Below are 25,229 nucleotides of genomic sequence, written 5' to 3'. Positions count from 1 at the left end.
AAGGTCAATCTACAAGTTTGGGGAACTCCCAAGGCTCGAACAGCGCCGCAAACTCAGGCGGGCTGCGGCACAGCCGAGTCCCGGCTCGTAGGGCCCCTCGGGTGGCAGCGGCAGGGTACAGAGGCGCGCGCTCCGGTACCGGCTTGGCGAGGGCCGGGAGCTGCGAGGAGCTGTGGAGTGCCGGGGCCCCCCGCCCTCCCCGGCCGGCCGCTCCTCCCCTGGGTGGGTCCCCACGCCTTCTCTGGCGGAGTCTATTTGCATAGGAGGAACTGCCCGCAGTGGCCGCTGCCTCTGAGCGGACGGCTAGGGGGGCGTGCGCGATCCACGGCGGCCCGGACGCCGAGCCCCGCAGCCGCCGACCTGGAGCCGCCCCGGGCCGTAGCGCCGTCGCAGAACGGGCCAGTCGCCATGGGCGCGGGCGAGCGCGCGGCGGGCGGGGGAGGCGCGCAGGACCCCGGCGCGGGCTGCGGGGCGCGGGCGCTGGGCGCGCTGTGTCTGCTGCTGTCGGTGGGCTCTGCCGCCGCCTGTCTCCTGCTGGGCGCCCAGGCGGCCGCTCTGCATGGCCGAGTGGCGGCGCTGGAGCAGGAGCGCGAGCTGTTGCGGCGTGCGGGGCCGTCCGGAGCCCTGACCGCCTGGGCCGAAACGCACCTGGAGCGCCTGCTACGGGAGGTGAGGGCGCGCAATTGCCGGCCGAGGGATGTCCAGCTTCACTAGAGGGTGTAGGGCTCCGGGGGCGGTGTGATCGTCACTTTCAGGAGCGGGGCTCACCTAGTGGATTGCACGGGGGTCGCTGGTGGTGAAGGGTCCTACTATCCGGCTTCTGTGCCGGGACTTGCATCTGTAGGAAAATCAACTCAAAGGGGCTGTTTGAGGAACACGAAGGAGCTAGGGTAAGGAAAGACCTAGGAATAACAGTCCTTAGCCTGGAGGCTCTGCTGAAGTGTGCGCTCAGACGCATAGCCTCTCGCCTGCTCTCAGCGCTCGATACTAAAAAGGCTCTTGAGTCCCCACGTCTGGTCCGCCTGAAACAGTCCGGACCCATCAAAGCTCGGGCCAGCCCTTCCTCTGTGCCCGGGAAGGTTTGGTTGGGAGCGGCTCTGGCCTGGATGTGCTGTGTTCCTTAACTGGCCCACTAAAACCGTGCATCAGCACAGCGAGGGTGCAGCTGAGCTGCCTCTGTGCGCATTTGGCTATAGTGATCTCCGCAGCCCACTCCAAAGCGTCTTAGATTTGTTTTCTGAGGGTTAAGACCGCTGTTGTGAGCCTGACTTGGTGACATCTGTAATCCCAGAATTTAGGAGGCTAAATTGAGTGACTCTATCTGTAAGTTGAGGGTTGGCTTAAACTATATATAGTTGAGATCCAGTTCCAGCCTGGTTACAGAACAAAACTCAAAACTCAAAAAAAAAAAACACTAAAATCAACAGCTGGACATAATGATGCACACCTTTGCATCCCAGCACTTTGGAGGCAGAGGCATGAGGAAATCTGAGTCTGAGGTCAGCCTGTCCAGGACAGCCAGTAAGACCCTGTCTCAAGAAATCAAAACAAACAAACAACAAAACCCCAAAAAAAGATGGCCACTGTATGCTGGACTTCTGAGCCTCTATCTACTGATACTCCATCTGGTAATACGTTGGCTAGAACCTCTACCTTTGGTGCTGCAAACCTCTTGCCTGTAGAACTGTGGCAGACACCAGCACCCTGTAGTTTCTCTTGGCTTTGCCTCCCTTATGGGAATGGTTATCCTTCCCCTGGAGGAGGTGGCTGCCCCAGATCTAAAGCAGGGGAGGGGTCACTTCTAAGCACAGTAGAAAATGAACCTTGCTTCTTAGTAGAGGAAGCAGGGGTTGGGGAGGGGCAGATGTACTACCCACCACCCACTCCCTAAGCTGTGCCCGGCTATGCTCTTTGTTACTTTACTGAGCTGTGCAGTGCTGGGGGCACAGCTCAGGGAGGAGGCTTGCTTAGCTCATGCGAGTCCTTGGGTTGGACTCCTGACATCAGACACATATATTGAGCTGTGTGCCCAAGGTGGAGCGGATTTGTGATTTCAAAGGGAATGGAAGAAGTCTAGACCTAACCTTCCTGTTGCCCACAGCCTTAGTCACTTTAATATAAAGCCAACATTACCTCTCCTTCTTGGTTCTGGGCAAAATCGCTGCTTTCTGGATGATTTCCTTTTTCCCTTCTTGAAAGTGCCTGCAGAAGGGAGAACTCTGCCCCAAGCCCTGCCAGCAACTTACGGTTTTATAAATTGTCACTCATTACCCTTTGTCAGCTCCCTAAAGGCCAGTCCTGAACTGCTTTGTGGAGGGCCAGTTACTCTCTACCTGTGATTACCCCAACCACGCTGTCACTTCTATTGAGAAGAATAAACCACAAGCCATGACCAGGAAACCAAAAGTCCCCGAAAGATCTTTGTTTGAGGAGTTCACAGACTGTATGCTTGCTAAGAGGGGTGGATTTGTGAGGAAGCAGCCAAGGTCCTCCCTAACTCCCTAGATTGCTAATACCATGATAGACAGATAGACAGACCTGAGGCCTTGCAACAAGAGAGGCAGGCACCTGCCACTGAACTAGACCTCCAGCCCATGTCCTGGCATTTTAGTCCCATGGTCTCTTCCCCTTCCTCCTGTTCTTTCCTCCCTCTTCTTCCTCCTTTACTTCCCCTCTCCCCTTTTCACATCTTCCTCCTTCCTCTTCTCTTCTTTCCCTTCTTCTGTTTATCCTTTTCCTTCTCATTTTCACCCTTCCTTCTCTTTTTCTTGAAATAATTATTTACTTTTTAGATAGAGTCTTGCTCTATAGTCCTGGTGTGTCTGGGACTCGCTACATAGCCCAGGCTGGCCTCAGATGTGCAGTCCTCCCCCTGCCTCTGCCTCCAGAGTGCTGAGAGTATGAGCATGCACCACCATGCCTGACCTCATCCTTTTTTTTTTTCCTTCACAGAAACAGTCTTTCTTGTTATGTGTCCCGGGCTAGCCCTGAACTCAATGCTACCTTTCTACTTTTGACTTTAAAGGCAAAGGGAGGAAAAAAAAAAAAACCAAATCCTGAGACCTACTAAGTCTGTCCATTGAGGATCTGCTGTGCCCTTCAACACACTGTGCTGTGGCTGTGTGTCCATGTCTGAGGCACTGTTTGTTTGCGCTTGGAATGTAGACGGTGACCTTAGCGTATAGACTGTGGGCTGGGAGTGTAGACCGGCTCCTCTCCCTTCTTGGAAGAGTCAGAGACGACCGAGCACCAACACTTTAGGGTTGTTTGTCCGCTGGAGGTGTCTCTATCCCTAGTGACAAGGCCACACTCTCCCTGGATGCCATTTGGTTCCTGCTGCTTGTTCAATGTTTCTGGATGAGAAATGCACACACTGATCAAGACGGGAGATGTGAAGGAGGCACTTTATGAGGAGCTGGCTTGACCTAGGTGTGTAGGTAGTTGCTCTAACCATTAGGAATGGAAGATAAATACCAAACTGAACATCTCTTAGGGAAAGGATCCTTTCACTCAGTGTGTTTCCTAGCTTGCTTTGCTCCCTGGAAAGCCCCTTTTAAAGTCACCACTGAAGTATCTGTGTATATCCTAGTGCCTGCTACTTGCTCTTTATCCAGAAAAGTCGCATGTAGAGGATCCAAGGCAGAAACCATGTCCAAATTTTTTAAAACGAAGTTCTTGCCAACCACACACAAGTTTAATGTCGGGGAGGGGGAAGAGTCAACAAAAGCCACTGTTAATAGGGGACCCACTGTCCCTGTTCCCTTGGGAACAGAACTATGACATCAGTTTTTCTGGGGGCTAGCTGATGTGCCTGATAACGTAGCTACAGAAGGAATATTCATGTTCTCTCCTGATTATCGATGGACTCCTTCTTGCAGAACATATGGGAAAGAAGTGACTTTCAGAACGTCAGAACAAGATTTCTAAGCAAGAGCCATTAAAGGCAGTATCTTTAGTAGGATCTAAAAATATTCATGTGAAACCAAACATCTCCTATACTGCGTTGAAAGTGCCTTAAGTAACTGCCCAATTAATCACCCGCTCAGCAATTACACCTCCAGCTACAGTGTTGCAGAAGCTGAGAATTCAGAACGCATAGCTTTCATATTGCAGTGAGAAACTTAATGCAAAGGATTAAAGCAATATTTGGTTGTGTTCAGCGGAGGCTCTTTCCAGCTTAGAATGGATTTATTGTTGGCTCTTGGCCTTCCATTGTCTGGACCAATCAGTTTGAAAACAAGGAAAGCCCAGAGAGTTGGATAAAACTCAAGTTCTCTCTTTCCTATGTATATTGGTTGTGTTACTGTCAAATTCAGAATCCAGTGTGGCTTTCTCAGCCTCTCTAGTAGCCAGCTTGTCAGGGCTGCTCTGTAGGGTCTCTGTTAATACAGATGCCTGGAATTGAAGTATAAATCAGCTCTGATCTGTTTCCTTGACATTTCCTGGCTCCTAAACCCCAACCCCCAAAAAAGTTTCCTTCCAATTACTTCCTGGCATACTTACTTTCTCTTTCTGCTTTTTGTGCTCGCCTTAAAACATTTTTTTTATGCTGCCATTTGGGAGAGCTTCACAATAATAGCAACATGTTTAGAAGAAGCCAACTGTGTGGGGTGTTCCCTCCAAAGACACTTTAGAATTGTTGAATTGGTCCTTTCCAGGCTGACTTTGAAGGCCAGCTCCTAAAACTGACTAGATGCTACCAGGGGACCAAGCAGAGGGGTGCTGCACGTGGTGGTGCTCACCCCAAGAAGGGAGTTTGAGACCTGGCCCCGATCTTTATAAGCTGTCATCTGACTTCTGCAAATTTGTTTTCTAAAGCCTCCCTTTTCTAGTGCAGTGGTCTGAGAGCATGTGTAACAAGAAGTGAGCAAGCTGATGCCCCTGCCACTCCTGGTTGGTGTGGACCGAGGTATCCCTCAAGGCAGTCTCAATGTCAGGATGCCAATGCCGGGAGGTGGTGTGGGCTTTTAGGAAGTGGTGGGGCCTAACTGAAGTCCTTAGGCATCCCAGCCTTCCGATTATAGGTCTTCATCCTGTTCTAGCTTCCTGATTGCGCTGTGATTCAGTCCCCCTCTCATCCTCTGCCTCTCTCTCTCTTCTTCTCCCTCCCTGCCATCCTACCATCTGCCAGTAAGACATGACCAGAGGCAAAAAGAAAGAGGCTGCCTGATTTTGCACTTTCAGTCTACAAAACTATGCAAAACCTCTTTTCTTTATAAAATAGTCTGTCTCTAGTATTTTATTATAATAATGAAAAACAGACCAATAGTCAGACAAGGTCTCACTGTGTAGCCCAGACCGGCTTTGAACTCATATGCAGCCTAGGCTGACCTCAAATTTGTAGTTCTCCTGAGTTAGCTCCCTCAGTGCTGGGATTGTGGGCATGCATCACCATGCTTGAGAGTAGATGTGCTTTTGACGGCAGGTAATGGAATGTCTGATGTGGCCACTTACTTAACCATGAGAACTGTTAACCAGCAGTATTGGATTGTCTGACATAGTAAGAGAAGCCTGGAATGCAGCAGATTTGGACAATTCCTGGTTGACACTTGGGCACCAGATTCTGCTGGCAGGTCCCTCTTTTCCAGAGCCCTCATGTGCAGTTCCCTTGACACCAAACAGCTAAGGTAGGGGATGGAGAAGAGTTACCCCCCTGACAGCTTCCTCCTAGTGTTTAAATCTAGGGGAAATACTGGAAGCTTCGTTCAGCAGAATTCCCTTGTGACTGTCAGCCAGAATTAGGTCACATGACCATAGCCACCCTTTCACTGGTGAGGGTAATGAGCTGCCAACCTGGGGGCTTCAGCCAATCTAGATTCATCCCCTGGTGCTGGGCTGGTTGCCACTGGAATAGAATTGAGGCTTTGTTAGGAAGGAAGAGGACTGGGGAGAGTGGGAAGCTGGAGTGACCAGTGGTGTCGACCAGGTGCTAACTGTAGCTGCTGCCACTTTGGATCACAGGAACAGTGGTGTGCTAGCTTCTCACCATCCTCAGAACCTTCCACCCCATGTTCCCAAACACTTGGGTCCTATCTCTAGTGACAAACGTGTGGCTTCTTGGGACCCTACTGCCCACATGCAGTTCTTGTCCTACGAAAACCGAAGGGAACACCGGCATTTGACTTCTTCCTGGTGCGTTCTCATGCTTTGAAGTTGTGTTTGTCTGCTTTCTGTTAGCATGACAAAGTGTCAGAGGCTTGGTCATTCATAAAGAGAAGAGGTTTATAGAGTCACGGTTTGGGAGGTAGAGGGTCCAAATAGAATGGCGCTTGCTGTTCCTAATGACATCATACCGTGTCAGGCCTGGTCTAGGAGAGCCACAACAAAAGAGGGAGACGACAGAGCACAGAGGGGTTCTTATAACAATGCTCTCTCCCAAGAGAACTAGCTCAGAGATCCATCGAAATACCCTAATCCTGTCCAAGTGCACCATCTCCAGTGACTTAAGGACTCTCACTAGTTCCCACCTTTTTTTCCCAAGACAAGATTTCTCTGTGTAGCCTTGGCTGTCCTGAAACTCACTCTGTAGACCAGGCTGACCTCAAACTCAGAGATCTGCCTGCTTCTGCCTCCTAAATCCTGGGATTAAAGGCTTATTTCTTAACATGACCACATAGAGGAACAAGCTTAGGATACATAAGATCTTGGGGGAGATCTTTATCCTTTAGCTGGACTGTCATGCTGGAGGGCTCTAACTCTGTTCCCAGCATTTGTGGAGAGCATCACTTCACATCACTGCTGAGGTGGAATTGGCTGCAGGTTGAGGCCACTGGTCCAGCCAGTCTGAGCACTGAGATCCACCACGTAAGCTACGCCTGTCTCTGCTCAGTGTGCCCAGGCAGCTCTGCCCCTCTCCTAGCCCTGCTCCCCAGGCCGTATACCCCTCAAACACTGCAATGTGTGCTTTGGATCCGGCAATAGTCACGTTCCCTGTGGGTGGCGTTATCTATCTCGTTTGCCCTTACCAAGTACAGCTAGCTATTTATTTATTTATTTATTTATTTGTTTGTTTGTTTAATCACATTGCATCTGCAGTCTGCAGTCATCATGAAGACAGAGATGAATTCTAGTACTCAGCTCTCGCTCTCTCTCTCTCTCTCTCTCTCTCTCTTTCCCTCTCTCCTCCCCATTCTCTCTCCCTCTCTTCCTTTCCCTTTCCCTCTCTCCCTCTCCCTTTCCCTCTCTCCATCTCTCCATCTCCCTCTTTCCTCCTCTCCCTCTCCCTCCCCCCCTTCAGGACTCCAGCCTGGTGCTACCTTCATTTTGGGTTTACCTAATCTAGAAAATTCTTCACATACTATCTAGAGATGCATATCCCTTCTGTGATTGAAAAATCCTGGCAAGTTGTCAATATTAGCCACCACACTCACTAGGTAGCCAAGGGTGGCCTTGGACTCTAAATCCTTTTGCCTCCACCTCCCAAGTGCTTGGATTGCAAATGTGTGTCACCATACCAAGCTAGCATGGTCTTCTTTAAGTCATTCTTTCTATATCTTTTGGGTTCTGTGCCTTCAAACAATTTAACAGAGCCCCTCCCCACTGAGGAGGGGTAGCTGAGATTTCGAAAGGTTTCATAGTTTGAATATCCTAGAAGTTGGGGTACATACCCGCTCAAGCACATCAACAGGCGTCTTAATCTGGGGCTTAAATTGGTTCCATATTTCTCAGGGATGTCCTCATTGTCCTCAGGAGATGGCAAGGAAGCTTCTAGAAGCTTCAGACCTACACTCACAGCATTAGAGTTTCTTTTCTGCAACATTATTGACAGAAATTCCCTAATTGGCTATGAGAATCCACTATGAATTAACAGTCTTCACAGATGGGATTATTTGTGCAGGACACTGAGCCCAGCTGGGCACCTCTCTGGTCAACCAGACTTGAGGTGGTGGAGGTGGGTACCCGTGTGTATAGGCCATCTTTAGTAGAAAGTAGAGAGGTAGAGGATGGCTCGAAGAATAATTTGGAGATAGAGGTTGGGGCTTTGTTATACAGTTAACCTTGTTGGCTTGAAATTTAAACAAAGAAGGTTTTTCATTTCATTCGTTCATTCATTCATTCATTCATTCATTCATTCAGCATGTGTGCTTTGTGTATGTGTTCATGCACACACCACAGTGCATATGTAAAAGTCAGAAGATAACTTTCGGTAGTCAATTCTTTTCTGTCTCTTGTGGGCCCTGGAAAGCCAACTTAGGTCATCAGGCTTGGTGATGATCACCTTTACCTGATGAGCCATCTTGTCAGCTCCCTGTGTGTGAGTTTCAGCCTAGGGCAGGTGCCTGTGCCCATGTTGTCTTTGCAGGAGATGTTCTCAGGAGGGAGACCAGGCTTCTCTCTGGCCTGCTTGAGGAATCTTTGGGTAGTAGCCTGAAGACCAGGGACCAGTATGGGTGAGGTGTCTTACCTGGTACTATCTGCCATGAGAATTTCAGGAGGCCTAGGTTTAGAAGAGGAAAATGCCCAAGGTAATATAGTAAGAGGCTATCCCTGCCCACTGTTGTGTGGCCAGGGTAGCTGCCAGCCCCTCAGTCCTCTGGATGTAAGGTAATACTTGGGTCCTTGCTGGGTCACAGACATGGGGCAGGAGAGGGAAGCCTGGCCTGGAGACCAGGCACTCTGTCACAGAGAAACCATCCTATGACCCTTGTGTGACATAATGAACAACTCACAGGCCCTTGTTGGAGAGCAGCAAGGCCACCTCTAACCAAGGTCACCATGGACAGTTAGAGGCCACCGCACTGGATTTTGCAGAGACTGGCCTCTTGAGTCCAGCAGTAGGAAGTGGCAGGGTAGAGCCGGGGAGCCAGAAGGCAGGCAATGATCGGAAAGTGACTGAAAGGATCATCACAGCAAAGGAGCTCTTGCCAACTGACCAACAGGAGTCTTGCTGAGTACAGGCCAGGGGGACCAGACATCACTTGGCCAAGAGTGGATGTCATAGGTCCGATCTTGAGTGCCCCCTCAAGGCCCATCTGTCAAAGCCTTGGTCAGTGCCCTGTGGTGCCACTGGGAGCTGCTGGACCTTTAAGGAGATAGAGCCTAGTGGGCAGGAAAGTTAGGTCACTTGGAAGAGGACGTTAGGATCTGTCCCTTCCTGTCTCTCTCTTTTCTTCTAAGCCTTCATGTGATGACTGGGCCTTACCCATGGTACTCTCGCCTTCATGATATAACGGGCTTCCACAGGCCCAAAACAAGATCAGTGTGACTATGGACTGGAACCGTAATCAAAAATCACAAGCACTCTCTTTTTTCTGTTATTATTATTAATTTATTTCATCATCTTTCTGTTCCTTGTCTTCTTCTAAATGCATCCTTTTTTAGATTTATTCTATTTTTATTTGTGACTATGGGGCTTGTATGCACATGTGTATATGGGCCTTCACAAAGTCCAGAAGAGAGTATTGGATCCTCTGGAGCTACAAAATGTTATGAACTTCCTAGTGTGGGTGCTGAAAGCTGGTCTTCTACAAGAGCAGCGAGCACTTTACATCTGGGCTGTATCTCTGTTATCTGTATCCAGAAAGCTGCCTCACACCAGAGCTAGGGAACTGGCCCCACTTCCGAGTCAGTAGCTCCTTGCTACATTGACAGCATGGTTCTTTGTTAGAGGTTGGGTTTTACCCAGACATGGGCATATGGGCCTAGCTGGCACTTCAGGAGCCTGCCTGGAGTTCAGCCAAACAGGGCTACTTGGTCAGCTCCAAGCCCTGGCTCCTACTGGCCTGTTTTCATTTGTTTTGTGGCACAGAAGATTGAGCCCAAGGCCAGTGCATGCTCAGCAAGTGCCCTACCGCCGACCTACATTCCAGGCTGACCCCCACTCTGCTTTGCATTCAGAACACAGCAGAGCTGGGACAATCCTCCACTTTCAGAGAAGCCTGTCCCTCACCTCAGGTTTCCACAAGCTTCCCGCTCTTTTCTCTAAATATCCTTTACCTGTTCCACGGAGTCCTGCCAGGAGTCAGGAGAACTGAGGCCCCTAAGGTCAGACCTGCTCTTTTTATGATGACGTGTGCTTAGTCTCCTAGTTTTTGCCACTACTCTGTCTCTTCATACTACCTCGATAGGCTCAGTCACCCACTGTCCCTGTGAGATTCGGAACCCCTGGATACCAAAAGCCCTGTTGCCGGAGTTCTTCATGTAAGGTGGCATGATATTCACATACAACCTTCAGACATCCTTCAGATCATCTCAAAATCCCTCACAACCCCTAATACAATGTGAGTAGTTGATATCGTGTTATTTATTGTGTGTGTTCATGATCCATGCGTGTGGTCACAGGTGTATGTGGAAGTCAGAGAACAACATTGTGGAGTCGGTTCTCTCCTCCACCTTTACATGGCGTGGTGGTTTGTTTAACTGCCAACTTGATGCAACAACCTAAGATCCCCTGGGAAGAGAGGCTCAGTGACTGTCTAGATCAGGTTGGCCTTTGGACATGTCTGTCGGGGGTTATCTTGATTGCGTTAATGGATTTGGAAAGATCTGGCGTGAGCGTGGATGGCACCACGCCTTGATTAGCGGCCCTGGGCTGTAGAGGGTAGAGAAGGCCAGTGGAGCACAAGGCATTCGTTCATTTCTCTCCAGCCTTGGCTGGGCATGGAATATGACAAGCTGTTTAAAGTTCCTGATGCCTTGACTTCCCCAAAGGAATGGACTCTCACCTGACAGGAAAACAAACCCTTTCCTCCTTAAGCTACCTCTCAGTGGGGTATTCTATCACAGCAACAGAAAGGAAGCAAGGTGGTTCTGGGTTCTGTAGGTCAGACCGAACCCAGTGTGTGCAGCAATCAGCATCCTGTAGCTCCCTTCGACCAGCATTTTCAATCCATGGTTTCTTGAACCAGCAAATATAGAACTTCAGATACAAGGGCTGAGCATATTAGGAAATAATTGCACACATGTGGCAAATGTGTCTCTTTTGTTCCTTTTTTTTTTCTTTATTTTTTCAGTGCTCAAACCCTAGTCACCCATTCTAGTCCTGAGCTACCCCAGCCCCTTCCCAGGGGGTATTTTTTTTTTCATTTTTTTTTTTTTGAGACAGGCTCTCACTATGTAGCCTGGGTTGGCTTTGGACACCTGCTCCATCCCCCCACCCCCCACCTCCCAAACGCTGGCATTATAATTGAAGTCATTGCACCTGGCTCTGAAATGTGTCTTGATTCAAAACAGGCCACCTTTCTGGTAATGATCACTCATCGCCCTGATAGGGGCTGGTGTTGTTTTGTATAATCCCTCCCTCACAATTCTCTTCCACAGAGAGACCGAAGTTCGACTCATTTAAAGCATGGAGCACGTACCACTTATATCTTGCTTTTATGCTTTTGAACTTTGCATCGAGACCGTTTTACTAGATGACATGTGATCTTTGTGGTTATTCATTTTATCAGCCTTTATTTTAATCGTACATGTATGGGTATTCTGCCTGCGTGTGTGTCTGTGCACCATGTGAATGGAGAGCCTGCAGAGGCCAGAAGAGGGCGCTGGATGCTTTAGCACTGGAGTTCCAAGTGATTCTGAGCTACCCTGTGGTTGCTGGGAATTGAACTGGGGAACCTCTGAAAGAGCAACCAGTGCTCTTTTTTTTTTTTTTTCACAAAACGTCTTTTATTTAGCAAGTTTAAAAAGTAAAGGTAGACACATACGCTTTTATATAAATGCGATAACCCAATACGAGTCACAGAAGCAAAATAAAGATAAGACAAGGGCTGAGAAGATAACAGTAGACAGAGAATGCAAGGGTTATACTTTAGTATCCCCAAAGCTGAATTCGGAAGTAAAAAGTTTCTACACTAAGAAGGTTTATATAAATTATATGAACTGTAATTTTTCTTAAAAGTAAAATGAAATGTTCTGCATAGAACAAAACATATGCCTAAGCAACATATTATATTTGTACAAGGCCACTGAAAGTCATGAGTATTAGTAACAAATGAAAAAGCTTAACTCTGTAGCAGGCTGAGTATATTTCGGTTTGGTATTCTAATAAGCTCAAGATTGTAAACTATTCTTATACAGAAGCAGTAATGGCAGGCAGATCTGTGTAGGAATTTTTGTGCTTCTGGTTGGCACATTATCTACTTTCTAATATGGTGAAATTAATACAGACATTTGTAAAAGGTTGTGCAAAACTATTGTATTTACAAAAATGGCACAAAACTGAATGCAATAGTTAGTGCACATGCACACCCATTCACGTCTTCAACAAAGAAAACTGTCCTCATGCACTGCAGAGCGAGGAAGAGCACTAGCTTCAGTGACAGCTGGTAAGCACTGGAGTCACACAAGTCACACCAGAACGGGCAAATATCGCCCAGGTAAGATGCTCTTATTAAAGCTGGAACAGCAGGTGTAAGGCCGTCAAGTCCAAGCAGTTACTCAAATCTTTTGCAGCCCGTTTATTTGTGTTTGGATTATGTGACTTGTCCTCCAACTTGTGGTCTTAAACTTCTGTCTTACAAAATTCAAAAGGAAGATACAAAAGAAATCAATACAGCAGCGGTTCTATTAAATTAGAGTACCATACAAAGCTGTAACCATGAGACAGTAAAGAAAGCCAGAGCATTAAAGCTGTAAAACTTGCTTGCTACTTGTTGGAGCCAGCCCTACACCAGCTAGGTAATATGTACAATTATTGTCACGTCATTTACTTATGTTGCTGTTACATGTCCTTTGCATCAGTGGACTGTGAAACTAACCAAAACCTCTATACATGTATGCTTCCTTACAACAGTAGCACACACTACCACTACCTGCAAAGCTGTCAGTCTCAAATGACAGAGTGAGAGAAGGGAACGGAAGTGGGTAAGTAACGCAGGAAGGAGAAATAAAGGACATTAGAAGACTCGTGCAGTTCAGCTCTTTTAATCAGCCAGCCAGCTTGCCAGCAACCAGGGATGGCTTCCACTGAGGGAGGTCCACTCCCGCTGAGGGAGGTCCTGCGGAGTGGGAATGTGGTCACCAGTGACCTCTGTCTTATCCGGGGCTGCAGCAGGAAGCTGCTTGTTCTTCATCTTTGCTTTTGCCATGTTGTAGTCCCCAGAATCAAAATACTTTTGCCCTTTCTGCAATCTTTTCCTTAAAAAAATCAGAACTGCCAGGGTTTTGTCCCAAATGAGGATACCTTGCTTTTAACTTTGCTTCTTCAGCTTTCTCTGGACTAGTTACTTTATCTTCCCTTTCCTTTTGCTCCTCCGCCAACGCTGCCTCGGGGACTTTCGTGGACAAGGTGCTCCTTCTATCCCCGGGCCTCTGGCCCTGCGACGTAGCTCTTAACTATTGAACCATCTCTCCAGCCACTGTGTGGTCATGTTTAATGGCTACATAGTATCCCAGAAAATCTGCATCTACACATGGTATGTCGGGTGAGGCCTCCTCCATGTTATTGTTGGTCTAGGCCAGGACGTGCCTCTGTGAGGAAAATTCTGTATGTCCGAGTTTGTTATTCTTTGAGATATAGGGTGACTTGAGGAGGACTGTTCTTCAGGCTTTGAAAGGTTTCTGTTTTAATTAATCTTTTTCTTTAATTCAGTGCTACGGCCTTGTGGACGGCAGGCATACACTTTGTCACTGTGCTGGTCAGTTTTTGTCACTTGTCACAAACTAGAGTCACCTGAGAAGAGAGAGTCTCAGTTGAGGAATTGCCTTCATCAGACTGGCCTGTAGGCAAGTCCTTAGAGCATTTTCTTGATTCATGACCGATGTGGGAAGGCCTGTGTCTGAGGTGGTGGTCCTACGTGGTATAAGGAAGCAGGCTGAGCCAGCCATGGTGAGCAAGTCAGTGAGCACTGTCCCCGAATGACCTCTGCTTCTGTCCCCATCTCCAGGCTCCTCCTCCAGTCCCTGCCTTGACTTCCCTCAATGATAGCTGGACAGTTTATTTGTAAGCCACATCACACCTTTCCTGCCCCAGGTTGTATTGGTCAGGGCTTTAATGCCGAAACAGACAGCAAAGCAGAACAAGCATGGGGCTTTCTCCTCACCTCTTGTTTTAGCATGGCAGTTGTCCCGAACTATGTCTTCCCATGATCCTCTGAGGTTGGTGTTCTGTTGTGAAGTCTTGCCTCCAGTCTCATGGTAGGCAAAGTTGGTTTCATGTCCTTATTTTGTGTTTGTCCTCACTGAAAGCAAAAAGAGGCTTTTAATGAGAGATGGAAAGAGCCTTAGATTTCTTCCCAGAATCAGGCTGACAGATATCTTTTAAAATGGTATGTGGCAGTGCCAGGTATCAGTGCCTATTCCGTACTCAACTTCCTCCTTCTTTTCTTCCTTCCTTCCTTTTCTTCTTCTTTTTTTCTTTCTTTGTTTTTCTTTTCACAACAGGATTTCTTTATGTAGCCCTTACTGTCCTGGAATTCACTCTGTAGACTAGGCTGACCTCGAACTCACTCCGTAGACCAGGGTGGCCTCAAACTCACAGAGATCCACCCTCCTCTGCCTCTTTAGTGGTAAGATTAAAGGTGTGTACCACCACTGCTGGCCTATGCTTGACTTCCAGTTATGCAAGATAAAAGTTAACTCAGTCTGGGGAAGTTCTCAAGTGACCACATACAACCTCTAGTTCTTGCTTGTCCTATGTGTATAGGGTCAGAATTAATCTTTATTTTTATGCTTATTTATTTTGTGTGGGAGATATACATGGATGTCAGAGGATAACTTAAGGAAGTTGGGGGGGGTGTTCTTCCAGGAAGTAGGTTGTGGTTTTGGCTACATAGTATCTGGGTTCAAACTCATGTAGCAAGGCTTGCCTACATGTGCCTTTAACCACTGAACCATCGTGCCAGCTCAGCTTTAATCTATAATTGTTGACACAAGTATTCAGAAAACATCTCTTCATGATGTCCAGAAACATATTTTGGGACCTAGCGCAAACCACTGAAAGAAATAGGTTTGCAGATGGAGTTTAAAGAGAGTCACGGCAGTGTGTGGCTTTACAGGAAGACAGCTGAGTCCCCACCCCCATCACAACTCACGATTTTCTCGAACTGCTGGGGATGATACTTCGGCTTCTCTATGCCACAGCCCCTTTATATGTCCACTTGTGTGGATAGTTTTGCACGTATGGCCCCCAGCTTCTCACTAGCATCTCCAGTGGCCTTTGATCCATTCTATGAGGAAAGAGTCACCTCTCCCACAGAGGAACAGTGGCATTGGAACCATCTGAACCCATTCCCCAGACTTTTTGCCCTGTGCTCTTTTCCCAGCCCTAACCGGCCTTCAGGTGAGCCACCATTGAGTGTGAAGGGACAGTAGCCTGCTCTGCCAGTGTGCACAACCCTTCGGACATCTGTAAGTGATGGATGTGTGGGGCGGTATGGAAAACGTTAGACTTAAGCAGACCCAGGTTCCCGTCCCAGCTCTGCCATTTCCCAGCTGGGTGACTTTGGATGATTGACTCTTTTTAAACTTCAGTTTGCTCATCTGTTAAACAGGGATTGTAGTGCCTGCCTGGCATGGTTTCCGTGGGAGTAAAGTGGGAAGCACTCTGTGCATTGTGAGCACTGGAAGAGCACTCTTCCTTCCAGAATGCTTTCTTTATTGAGCCTAGAAGGAATGGCTGTATAGGCCTGTTGGCTAACCGGAGAGGAGTCTCAAGGTTACATAGCTGACCTTATGATCCTTTAGCTGGGCATGGTGGTGCACGCCTGTAATTCTACCACTGAGGAAGTGGAGGCAGCATAGCGACAAGTTCAAGGGCTGATGAATTCAGGTGCATGAATTCACAGTGAGACTTTGACTCAAAATGCCCAAACAAAACAACATACAACACAAACTCCTTAACACTGTGATTCTTTTGTCCTGAGAAGTGTTGCTTAGTAATGTAGTGAAAGCAAACACAGAACTAACCTCCTATTTTTCTGTTTTTTTTTTCATTTGTACAGAAGAAGAGACGTCCCATGAAGTTAAAAAATCATATTTATGACCAAAAAAATAAGAGCCAAAGTGCTCATGGAAATAACTATGCATTTGTCACTGTGATGAGCACAGCATTTGCTTTGACTGATAAGCTGGTCTGGCTCTGGGATCACACAATGCAACACAAACACTCCTAGGTGCTCATGATAAACCTGGAGAACCAGAGACTTCACACATCTGCTTCAATTCACATTTGTAAATGAGGGAATTTATTTTCCTGATGTAGCCAGGAAATCTGGGCCGAGAGGGCCAAGGCTGGGTGCTTTCAGATGGGCAGTGTGAATGTCCAAAATGGAATTTATTTCCAGCTTTTAGTTGTGAAACAAATCATAAAGCAATTAAAATGTAGCCTTTTTTTTTCCTTAAAAGAAAAGCAATTTGAATAAAACTGACTCAAGTTTGGTTCTCCTCCTGGGAAAAGCACTCCACAAAGAAGCTGTGGTCTGTTCATTTGTGCTGCTACCTTTTGTGTGATGAAGGTCTGGTAGCATCCTTAATGTCTTGTCTTCAGACCTAAGTTGTGGTGCAGTCAAGAAAGGGCAGCCCGATGGTGGCAGTGTGATAGCCCTATGTGAGAGCGTGACATGGTGTGAAGGAGCAATCATGTGTACAGATGTGCTCATGAGTGTGCATGTGTGTCCGTGTGAGATACCTGAGTGCATGTGTATACACCAGGGTGTGTGAGTGTGCATGCCTGTGCGACCACATGCATGTGTGCGACTGTGTATGTGTGTGTGCTAATGCTTGCATGTGAATGTTGCTCTATGTCTGCATGTGTGCATATGGGTGTATGCACGAGTGTACACATGCATGGGTGTGAGAGTTTGTACATATATGGGAATGTTTGAGAGTTGCATGTACCCACACGATGTGGGGTAGCTGCAAAGGAATCCAGCAGAGTGACTGACATGTGCCCACTTGGGATCTGTCTAATCTGTGCTCTTTGGTAGAAGCTTTTCCACCCAGGTTCCCCAAGAGGTCCCTTACACTGGGACCTCTGTGCCTCCTTTGTGGACATTAGAGGTGGCTTTTTCTAGGCCTGGGAAAAGAGCTACAAAACCTACCTCACTGAGTTTCTATGGGGATGCAGTGAGCTCTCTTTAGGTATACCTAGCAGGGTGCAGCAAAGCCCTGGGCCCCTTGCTAACCTGGAGTCATGGTTACAGGACTCTTAGTGTCTAGTTCAGAATCCTTTTGGGGACCTCACTAGCTATTCCCTAGAGCAGAGGAAGTAGAAACACACTTGGCCATGCTTGCTGGTCCTGACGACCTCCTTAGGTTCTGATGGGCAGTCTGAAAGAAGAACAGAGTGAGGATAGGGGTGTGTGGGGGTGGGGGGAGTCTGTGAGACCTGGTCGGCATTAGTGTGCTAAGCTGCCATGACAAAGCAGCACAGGCTGGGTGGCTTGAATAGCAGGAATGGATTTTCTCTCAACTCTGGCCACGAGAAGTCTGGCATCACCGTGTTGACAGGGTTGGTTCCTTCTGAGGCCACTCTTGGCTTGCACATGCTGTATCTGCCTGTCAGCTTTCCTCTGTGTGTGTGTCTGTGTCTCAGCCCCCTCTTATTAGAACACTGACCTCTTGGGTCAGGGTCTCACCTTCTCTTACCTTAACTAACTCTCTAAGACCCCGTCCTCAAACACAGGCATGTTCTGAGCTACTAGGGATCAGGACATTGTCATAGAAACTTGGTGGGGATGCTGCTTAACCTATGACATCATCACATTCAGGCTTGACCTGGGAAAGGAAACTACAAGGCATGGTCCTCCCAAAGCCTGATGATATGACGTGTTGTCTTCAGAGGTTATACTCCAGAACCATGTATTCGATTTACAAGGAACCTACAATGCTTTTATATGTGTGCATATGCATACAGGTGTAGGGGGAGACCAAGAGTGACACCAGCTCTTTTCCTCAGAAACACTACCTTTTTTTTTTTAATTAAAATTAGATTTTGGGCTAGCTAGAGCTAGGGATTGAACTTGGGTTATCATCTTTTCCCATTGAGCCTTCTCACAAGGTCGTCACCTTTTTTTTTTTTAAGACAAGGTTTCCCCTGAGCCTAGAGATCACCAGTGAGGTTTAGATCAGCTGACTCTCAAGCCCTAGAAACACACTGTTTCCCCTGCACTCACCCCAGTGTCGGATTGCAATCTTACACCTTTATACCTGGCTTTTCTTGAGTTTTAGGGATCAAAGCTAGATCTTTATCCTTGGATGATGCCCCTGAGTCATCTCCCCACATTTAAAAGGTTTTAAGTAAACTGCATGGTTTTGTGTTCAGTTACAGTCATAGCTGTCCTCAGCCACCTGCAATCCACCTGCTTGGATGCTGGTGTGAGCTGGAAGCAGAGAGATGATGGTTAGTGATTTAGGCAGAGCCTGACAAATGCCAGGAATTGTGGGGATCCTGACTGTCATGTGAAGGAGACTTAGCCTCTCTGTCTCCCAGCAGCCTGAGGGGTCTCTTCAAGCAGCCAAATGGTGTGGTAAAAACCATCTATCCAGCAGGAAGGCCTCAGAAGGGATTTCTTCTGTCAGCTCCATGTGAAGAACCCTCACAGTGAGGCCAATGGGAAGTGATGCATGCCCTTCAAAGCGAATGAATAGAAACGTGAATGGAGGCTTCCCAAAGAACTGGATTTTGTTTATAGACCACCCCTTTCAATACATTAGCATACATTTGGGAACGAGTAGTCCTCAGGAAATCTGCCGGCTCATGTGGTTTGGAAGAGAGTCACTCAGCGAGCTGATGGGAGTCACTGATTAAACCCACATTCCTTCCAGAATAGTCTGGCAGCCTCTGCCAAATGCCTGGGCCAGCCTAGCTGCTCTCTAGTTAGTGTTTGCCTTTGCAGGGAGGTTTTACCTGGAGTGGGATCTGAAGTTCAGTGAGATGCTCACTGACCCCAGGACACCTGCCCTCTGCCTCCAAAGCCACTCAAGCCTAGGGCAATTGGGATGTAAAATTTTTTTCATTGTTGCTTTTCTTAATTTGTGATTGACCTACAAGGACAGTTACTTAGTTAAATTGTACAAGTTGATACATTTAGACACATTTGCACATTTGGGAGAATTTGATACATTTAGATACATTTGCACTTTGGGAACCTTTCCAACAATCAAGTTCTTGCCTGTAGCTGTGGCCCTCCAAATTTCTTCATGCTTTCTTGACGTTCCTTCTTCCTGTCCTTCTGCCAGCCCATCAAGAATCACTGGATTTCTGTTACTTTTGATTAGTTTTCATTCTAAATAAAAAAAATTTATTTAGTATGTGTAGAATGTATGTGGGTACATATGCATACCATACATGTTCATGTTAAAGTCAGAGGACAACTTGGGGGAGTTGGGTCTTTTTTTTCCCACCTTGTAGATCCTAGGGACTGAACTTGGCTTGTCAAGCTGGGCTGCAAACACCTATCCTTAATAAGCCAGACTTACTGGCCCTTGCTTTGGTTTTTGAGATAGGATCTTACACCATCACCCAGGCTAGCCTCAGCTCACATGTAGCTCAGGCTGGTTTTCAGCTCACAGTGATCTTCCTGCCACAGTGCTGAGATTAGAGGCATGAGCCATCATGTCCAGCCAAGACCTCACTCCTTAAACCAGGTTGGCCTAGGACTTTTTTTGTATCCTGGAATGGACTTGAACTTATGGTGTTGCTCCTCCCAAGTGCTGGCACTCTGGACATATCCTACCACGCCTGGCTCGAGGATTAAGAAATGACCAAATTGTTCAGAGATGTTACACTTCACATTCTTGTCAGCATCATGTGAGAATTCCCATATCCACATCTAATTTTTTTTTCACCTCTGGCTACTTTTCAAGGTTTTTCTTGTTTATCATTGATTTTAAGCAATATGGTTATAGCATAGCTTATTGTAATTGTTTTTTAATTTGTTTTTGTTTTGAGACAGGATGTGACTCACTGCTAATCCTCCTGCCTCAGCTTCTCAAGTTCTGGGATTACAGATATAAGTCATCACACCTAGCTGGAGGGAGAGAGGGAGTGAAGGAGGGAAGGAGGGAGGGAAAGAGGGAAGAACAGGGGACAGGGGAGGGAGGGGGACCAGGGGAGGGGAAGGAAGAGAGATCTGTAGGTGTGTCTGCCATCCCAAACTTACAGAGGTTAAAGGAAAACTTGGGAGCTGGTTCTCTATTCCACCAGGGATTCCAGGAATCAAACTCCAGTTGTCAGGCTTGTTCAGCAAGCACTGTTACATTCTGAGCCACCTCGTCACCCTTCAGCTAACTGTTCTTATTGCTTATTGTCTGTTTTCTACTGTGAATTAAATGGGTTTGTAGGGCTTTTGCTTTTGTTTTAAGATTTATTTTATGTATGAGTACACTGTAGCTGTCTTCAGACACACCAGAAGAGGGCATCAGATCCCATTACACATGGTTTTGAGCCACCATGTGGTTGCTGGGAATTGAACTCAGGACCTCTAGAAGATCACTCAGTGCTCTTAACCGCTGAGCCATCTCTCCAGCCCGGATTTGTAGTTTTCATCAAGTTAGAAAACATTCTTGAACATTGCCTCTTCAAGTATTTCTTATTTCTTTCCGCTCTCTTCTCCTTCCTTCTGTGGCTCCCACAACATGTAGTTGGCCTCCTGAAGCCCCATGGTCCCCTTACTCTTTTCTCTTTATCCACTTACAGAAAGTTCTTTGTTCAATGTGGACACTTTCTATTGTCTCCTGGTTCGCTGGTCTTTGCTTCTGCAGTTAATCTGTCATTAATTCCTCCGTCATGTTCTTCATCTCAGACACGGCCTTTCCTCTTCCAGGACTCTAATTTGTCATGTCCTTGGTGACTCCCCTTCTTAAACACATGCACTCAGTCGCAGTAGTTGTGCAACATCTGTAGCCATTGTGGGGTTGTGATTAATTGATTTTTCTCATCCTGGCCCCGATTTTCCTGGTGGTACTTTCTATTGAGTGTTGGAGTTTTAAAGTTTCTATAAATTTTCAGGAGCTTTTCTGTCACAGCTCAAGACACAACTTCAGGGCTGAGGGTGCTGCTCGGTTGTTGTTGGTTTAAATTACATTTTAGTATGTGTGTATGTGTGTACATGACTATATGTCTCTGTGGGCGCTCCTTTCTCTCTCTCTCTCTCTCTCTCTCTCTCTCTCTCTCTCTCTCTCTCTGTGTGTGTGTGTGTGTGTGTGTGTGTGTGTGTGTATCTGTTTGTGGAGGGGGGTTGTGTTCCATGGCACGTATGTGGAGACCAGAGGACAACTTGCTGTGGGTAGTTCTCTCCTTCTACCGTGTGAGTCCCAGGACTGAACTCATGCTGTCAGGCTTGGCAGCCCGTGTCTTTACTGGCTGAGCCATCCTGAGTCCATAGCTCCGTTTGACTAGTACTTGCCAAGCACACGTGACAATCCCCAACACTGCATAAACCGAGCATCGTGGCTCATGCTAGTAATTTCAGCTCTTGAGAAGTAGAGACAAAGAGATAGAGTGTTCATGGTCATCCTTAGCTACTTCAAGGTCATCTTTAGCTACTGAGGGTTTAAGGCCAGTCTAAAAAGAGCCTGTCTCAAAGCAAGCAAGGAAAAAAAATCACCTAAAAAAACAAAACAAGATGGCAGCATGGGAGTCCATATAGAGATAGATGGCGAAGGACAGTGGTTCAGTGTGGCCATTTGATGCCATGTGTTGTGTATGCCACAGTAGGCATGCTCTCAACAGCTTCCCAACAAACATGTGTGAGGTGCTGTGATCATGATGTCACTAAATAAGGGGAATGTTTTCCCGCCATTATAATGTTACAGGAACATTTGTATATGCCAGTGTGGCATATGACCTAACCTGACTGATTGTTCCCTCCTGTTGAGACAGGACCCTCCAGATGTCTGATGTGTGGCATATTGTGGAGAGTGTGTCATTGGGTCCACTCCTGGACACAGTGCCCTTTGCTTCCCTGAGTGTGCTCCGGCTGCCATTCCCTGAAGTCCTTTGCAGTGGTTCTCTTCCTGACCCCAGGTAGTTTCCTCACCTACTTCCACTTACTAGGGCTTCACTAACTACCAACATGGACCTTCAGTAGATCTCTGTGACTATCTCACAGCATGGACACGCCCTCCCAGTGATGGCTCTGGCTCCGAACTGGAGTGAATTCAGACTTCTAGCTTTGCTTGCTCATAGTTTACTTCTTGGATGGCAATACACCTGCGTCTCATTACCCTGCGTTAATGTCCTTTTCTCAGCTCTAATACGCATGTAAAGCACTTTCAGAGCTGTTCATCCGAAGCCCTGTGAGAAACAGCTTAGCTGACTAGAGCACATGGTTTGTGTATAATTGCTTTCATCTTTACCTTACGCTTCGAAAAGTTGCCTGCCCCAGACACATCTCTACCTTCTTCAAAGTTCTAACATACAGTAATTCTCCTTGCCCCATGGTTTTGCTTTCCGTGATTCAAGTTGCCGTGACTAATGACAGTCTGAACATAATGAATACAAAATAAATGAGAAATAAACAGCTCATAAGTTTTCCGTTGCACACTGCTCTGGGTAGCGTGATGAAATCTCACACCATCCCGCTGATTCTGGGATATGAATCACGTCTTCCTCTACGGCATCTACATGTTCTGCTGCGGCTTTCCAAGCTCTGATCTCGCTTACTTGGATAGAACTTGCTCTCTCTTTCCATCACCCTCCTTACCAATCCCAGGAAATATCCGGTTGGACTTCCCTAAGACGATTCTCATCTGGGCAGGAAGTATTTCTACTGCCAAGCAATGTCCCCTTCCCCTGTCTTGTCTGGAGAAATCAAATCAATGATTTAATTAATATTGGGAAAATAATTGAGTGATATAATCACATCTTCCTCTACGGCATCTACATGTTCTGCCACCCACCTGGCATTCTCATCGTTGGATGACCTAGGGTCGCCTGAAGCACATGATGGTTCTCCTGAGGAAGCATCTGAAGGTCATTAGTAACCTCTGTGTCACAATGCCTGTGTCATTCTCCTTGGCTGTCTCATGTAGGCCACGTATCATGTCATACAGCATCACAAGAACGATGAGGCATCAGAATCCAATATCCTGAGAGAGCACAGCGCTGCTAAGACACTTTGTTACAATACATTGCTGTAATTGTCCTACCTTACTCTTAGTGATCTTTTTCCATCTGGTGAACTTTATCATGTGTGCAGAAAACTATAATTTCTATAAGATTTGATACTGTTTGCAGTTTTAAGCATCCACGTGTCGCATGAATCCCTGCAGACAAGGGAGGACCACTGAGCAGTGTTGATAGAGTTAAATTTGTTGATCATAAACTGCATTCTGTCTTGGGAGTCTCTGACTTCCTGGGTGACTTTTGGTTATAGTTGGTGTCTAGCCACTAAAGTGTGTGTTCTCTGAGGTGCAGGCCCCTAAGGCTTTCAACCAATACATAGTCATATGCTCACCTCTGTTTCATACAGGCAGTCTCAGCATCCTGTGTGACCTCCTGGACTCAGAATCTTCCCCTCTGCCAACCTTTCTCAAACATAGACCTGATTTCTATCAGAATAGGTTTTGGGGACATGTGTGTATGTATGTATTTAGGAGCATCTGTGTGTGTGTGTGTGTGTGTGTGTGCACGCATACAGGTACATGTGTGTGCATCCATGCATATCTATGCACATGTACATGGAGGTCAGAGGTCAATCTCAGCTGTCATTCTTCAGAAACACTCCACCTTGTTTCTTGAGACACTCGCTGGGTCCTTGGGTCCACTGATTTGGCTAGGCTGGCTTCCCAACAAGCTCTGGGGACCGACCTGTCTCTGTTTTTCCTGCATTGGCATTGCAAACATCTAGCTTTTTACATGGATGCTAGGACTCGAACTCAGGTCCTCATGTTTGCATAGTAAGCATTTCATCAACTGAACTGGCCCCGTAGCTCCCAGGGCCTGGCTTTTGGGAGACATGAAAACTGTTCGGAGTCATCCTGCTTTGGCTTAGAGTCAGCTGATACTAAGATTTGGATCTAAACCTGACACTTCCCTCCTCGTCTCAATTTTGCCATCTGTAAATGGGTATGACCAGGGGAGTTGAAGGTTGTTGGACTGCCACATGCAAATCTTTAGTTGAGATGATACCTCATCGCTACTTGCAGCCATCATCACCATTGGCACCTGCTTAGCGTTTGAAGCAGTGGAGAAATGCTGTACCTGCAATGTTGCAGCGATGGGGCCTGTACACCTTTCTCCTTGAGGGAGGAAGGAGGGCAGAGAATGTGTAATAATGTTGTGTGGTCCCAGGTAGGCCTTTGTTCTGCTGCTTATGGAATCTGTATAACATGATCCTGCAGTGGAACGTCCAGAAGAGGACAGAACATCTGTCTTTATTTAAAAAAAAAAAAAAAAAAAGGTCCTCTGTTGAATATAATAGCACATGCCTGTGATCCCAGCACTTGGGAAGCAGGAGCTGGAAGAGTTTAAAGTCATCCTCTGCTACCTAGCAACTTTGAGGTCTCGATCATCTGAGATTCTGTCTCAAAATAAAACAAAAAAAATTGACTGAGCTTGGTAGCACACACCTTTAATCCCAGCACTCAGGAGGCAGAGGCAGGCAGATCTCTGAGTTTGTGGTAGTCTGGTCTACCAAGTAAGTGCCAGGAAAGCAAGGGCTACAAAGAGAAACCCTGACTTGAAAAACAAAACACAAAAAACAAACCAAGAAACACATCACTGCAGCCTCACTGGGTTCTGTTTGGATGCTGTGTGTGTCACATTATAAATTTGATTCCTTGATACACATGTCTTCCTAAAGCTAACTCCTGACTGTAACAGTTTCATCAAGGGAATCTTGATCCTTCCCTAATCCATCCCCATTGCCCAACAACACACACACACACACACACACACACACACAAAACCTTATCCCTAAACCTTAACCCCAACCCTAACCCTAATCTACACACACACACATACAAACACACACACACAAAACCTTATCCCCAACCCTAACTCTAATCTAAACACACACACACACACACATAACCTTAGCCCTAACCCTTAACCCCTAACCCTAAACTAAACACACACACACACACACACACACACACACAAAACCTTATCCCTAACCCTAACCTTTAACCCCAACCCTAATCCTAATCTACACACACACACACACACACACACAAAACCTTATCCCTAACCCTTAACCCCAACCCTAATCCTAATCTACACACACATATAAAACCTTAACCCTAACCCTTAATCCCTAACCCTAATCTACACACACACACACACACACACACACACACAAAACCTTAACCCTAACCCTTAATCCCTAACCCTAATCTACACACAC

At 46.9% G+C, this 25,229-nt stretch overlaps 1 protein-coding gene and 1 pseudogene across 1 annotated transcript in view; one reads left to right on the top strand and one right to left on the bottom strand.

Annotated features, from left to right (window-relative positions):
• The first annotated feature begins 286 nt into the window (after positions 1-286).
• Positions 287-25,229, top strand: part of Col23a1 (collagen type XXIII alpha 1 chain) — a 289,877-nt gene continuing 264,934 nt past the window's right edge. Inside the window, exon 1 of the mRNA XM_028775894.1 lies at positions 287-669. Within this exon, the coding sequence (XP_028631727.1) occupies positions 409-669 (261 nt within the window). The 5' untranslated portion in view covers positions 287-408. The remainder of the gene's footprint in view (positions 670-25,229) is intronic.
• Positions 12,868-13,997, bottom strand: LOC114627955 (annotated as a pseudogene).

Source organism: Grammomys surdaster, unplaced genomic scaffold (assembly GCF_004785775.1).
Source record: "Grammomys surdaster isolate TR1022 unplaced genomic scaffold, NIH_TR_1.0 262, whole genome shotgun sequence".
NCBI classification, from domain to species: domain Eukaryota; kingdom Metazoa; phylum Chordata; class Mammalia; order Rodentia; family Muridae; genus Grammomys; species Grammomys surdaster.
Note: the sequence above shows the minus strand (reverse complement) of the source record. Positions and strands in the feature narration are given on the sequence as shown.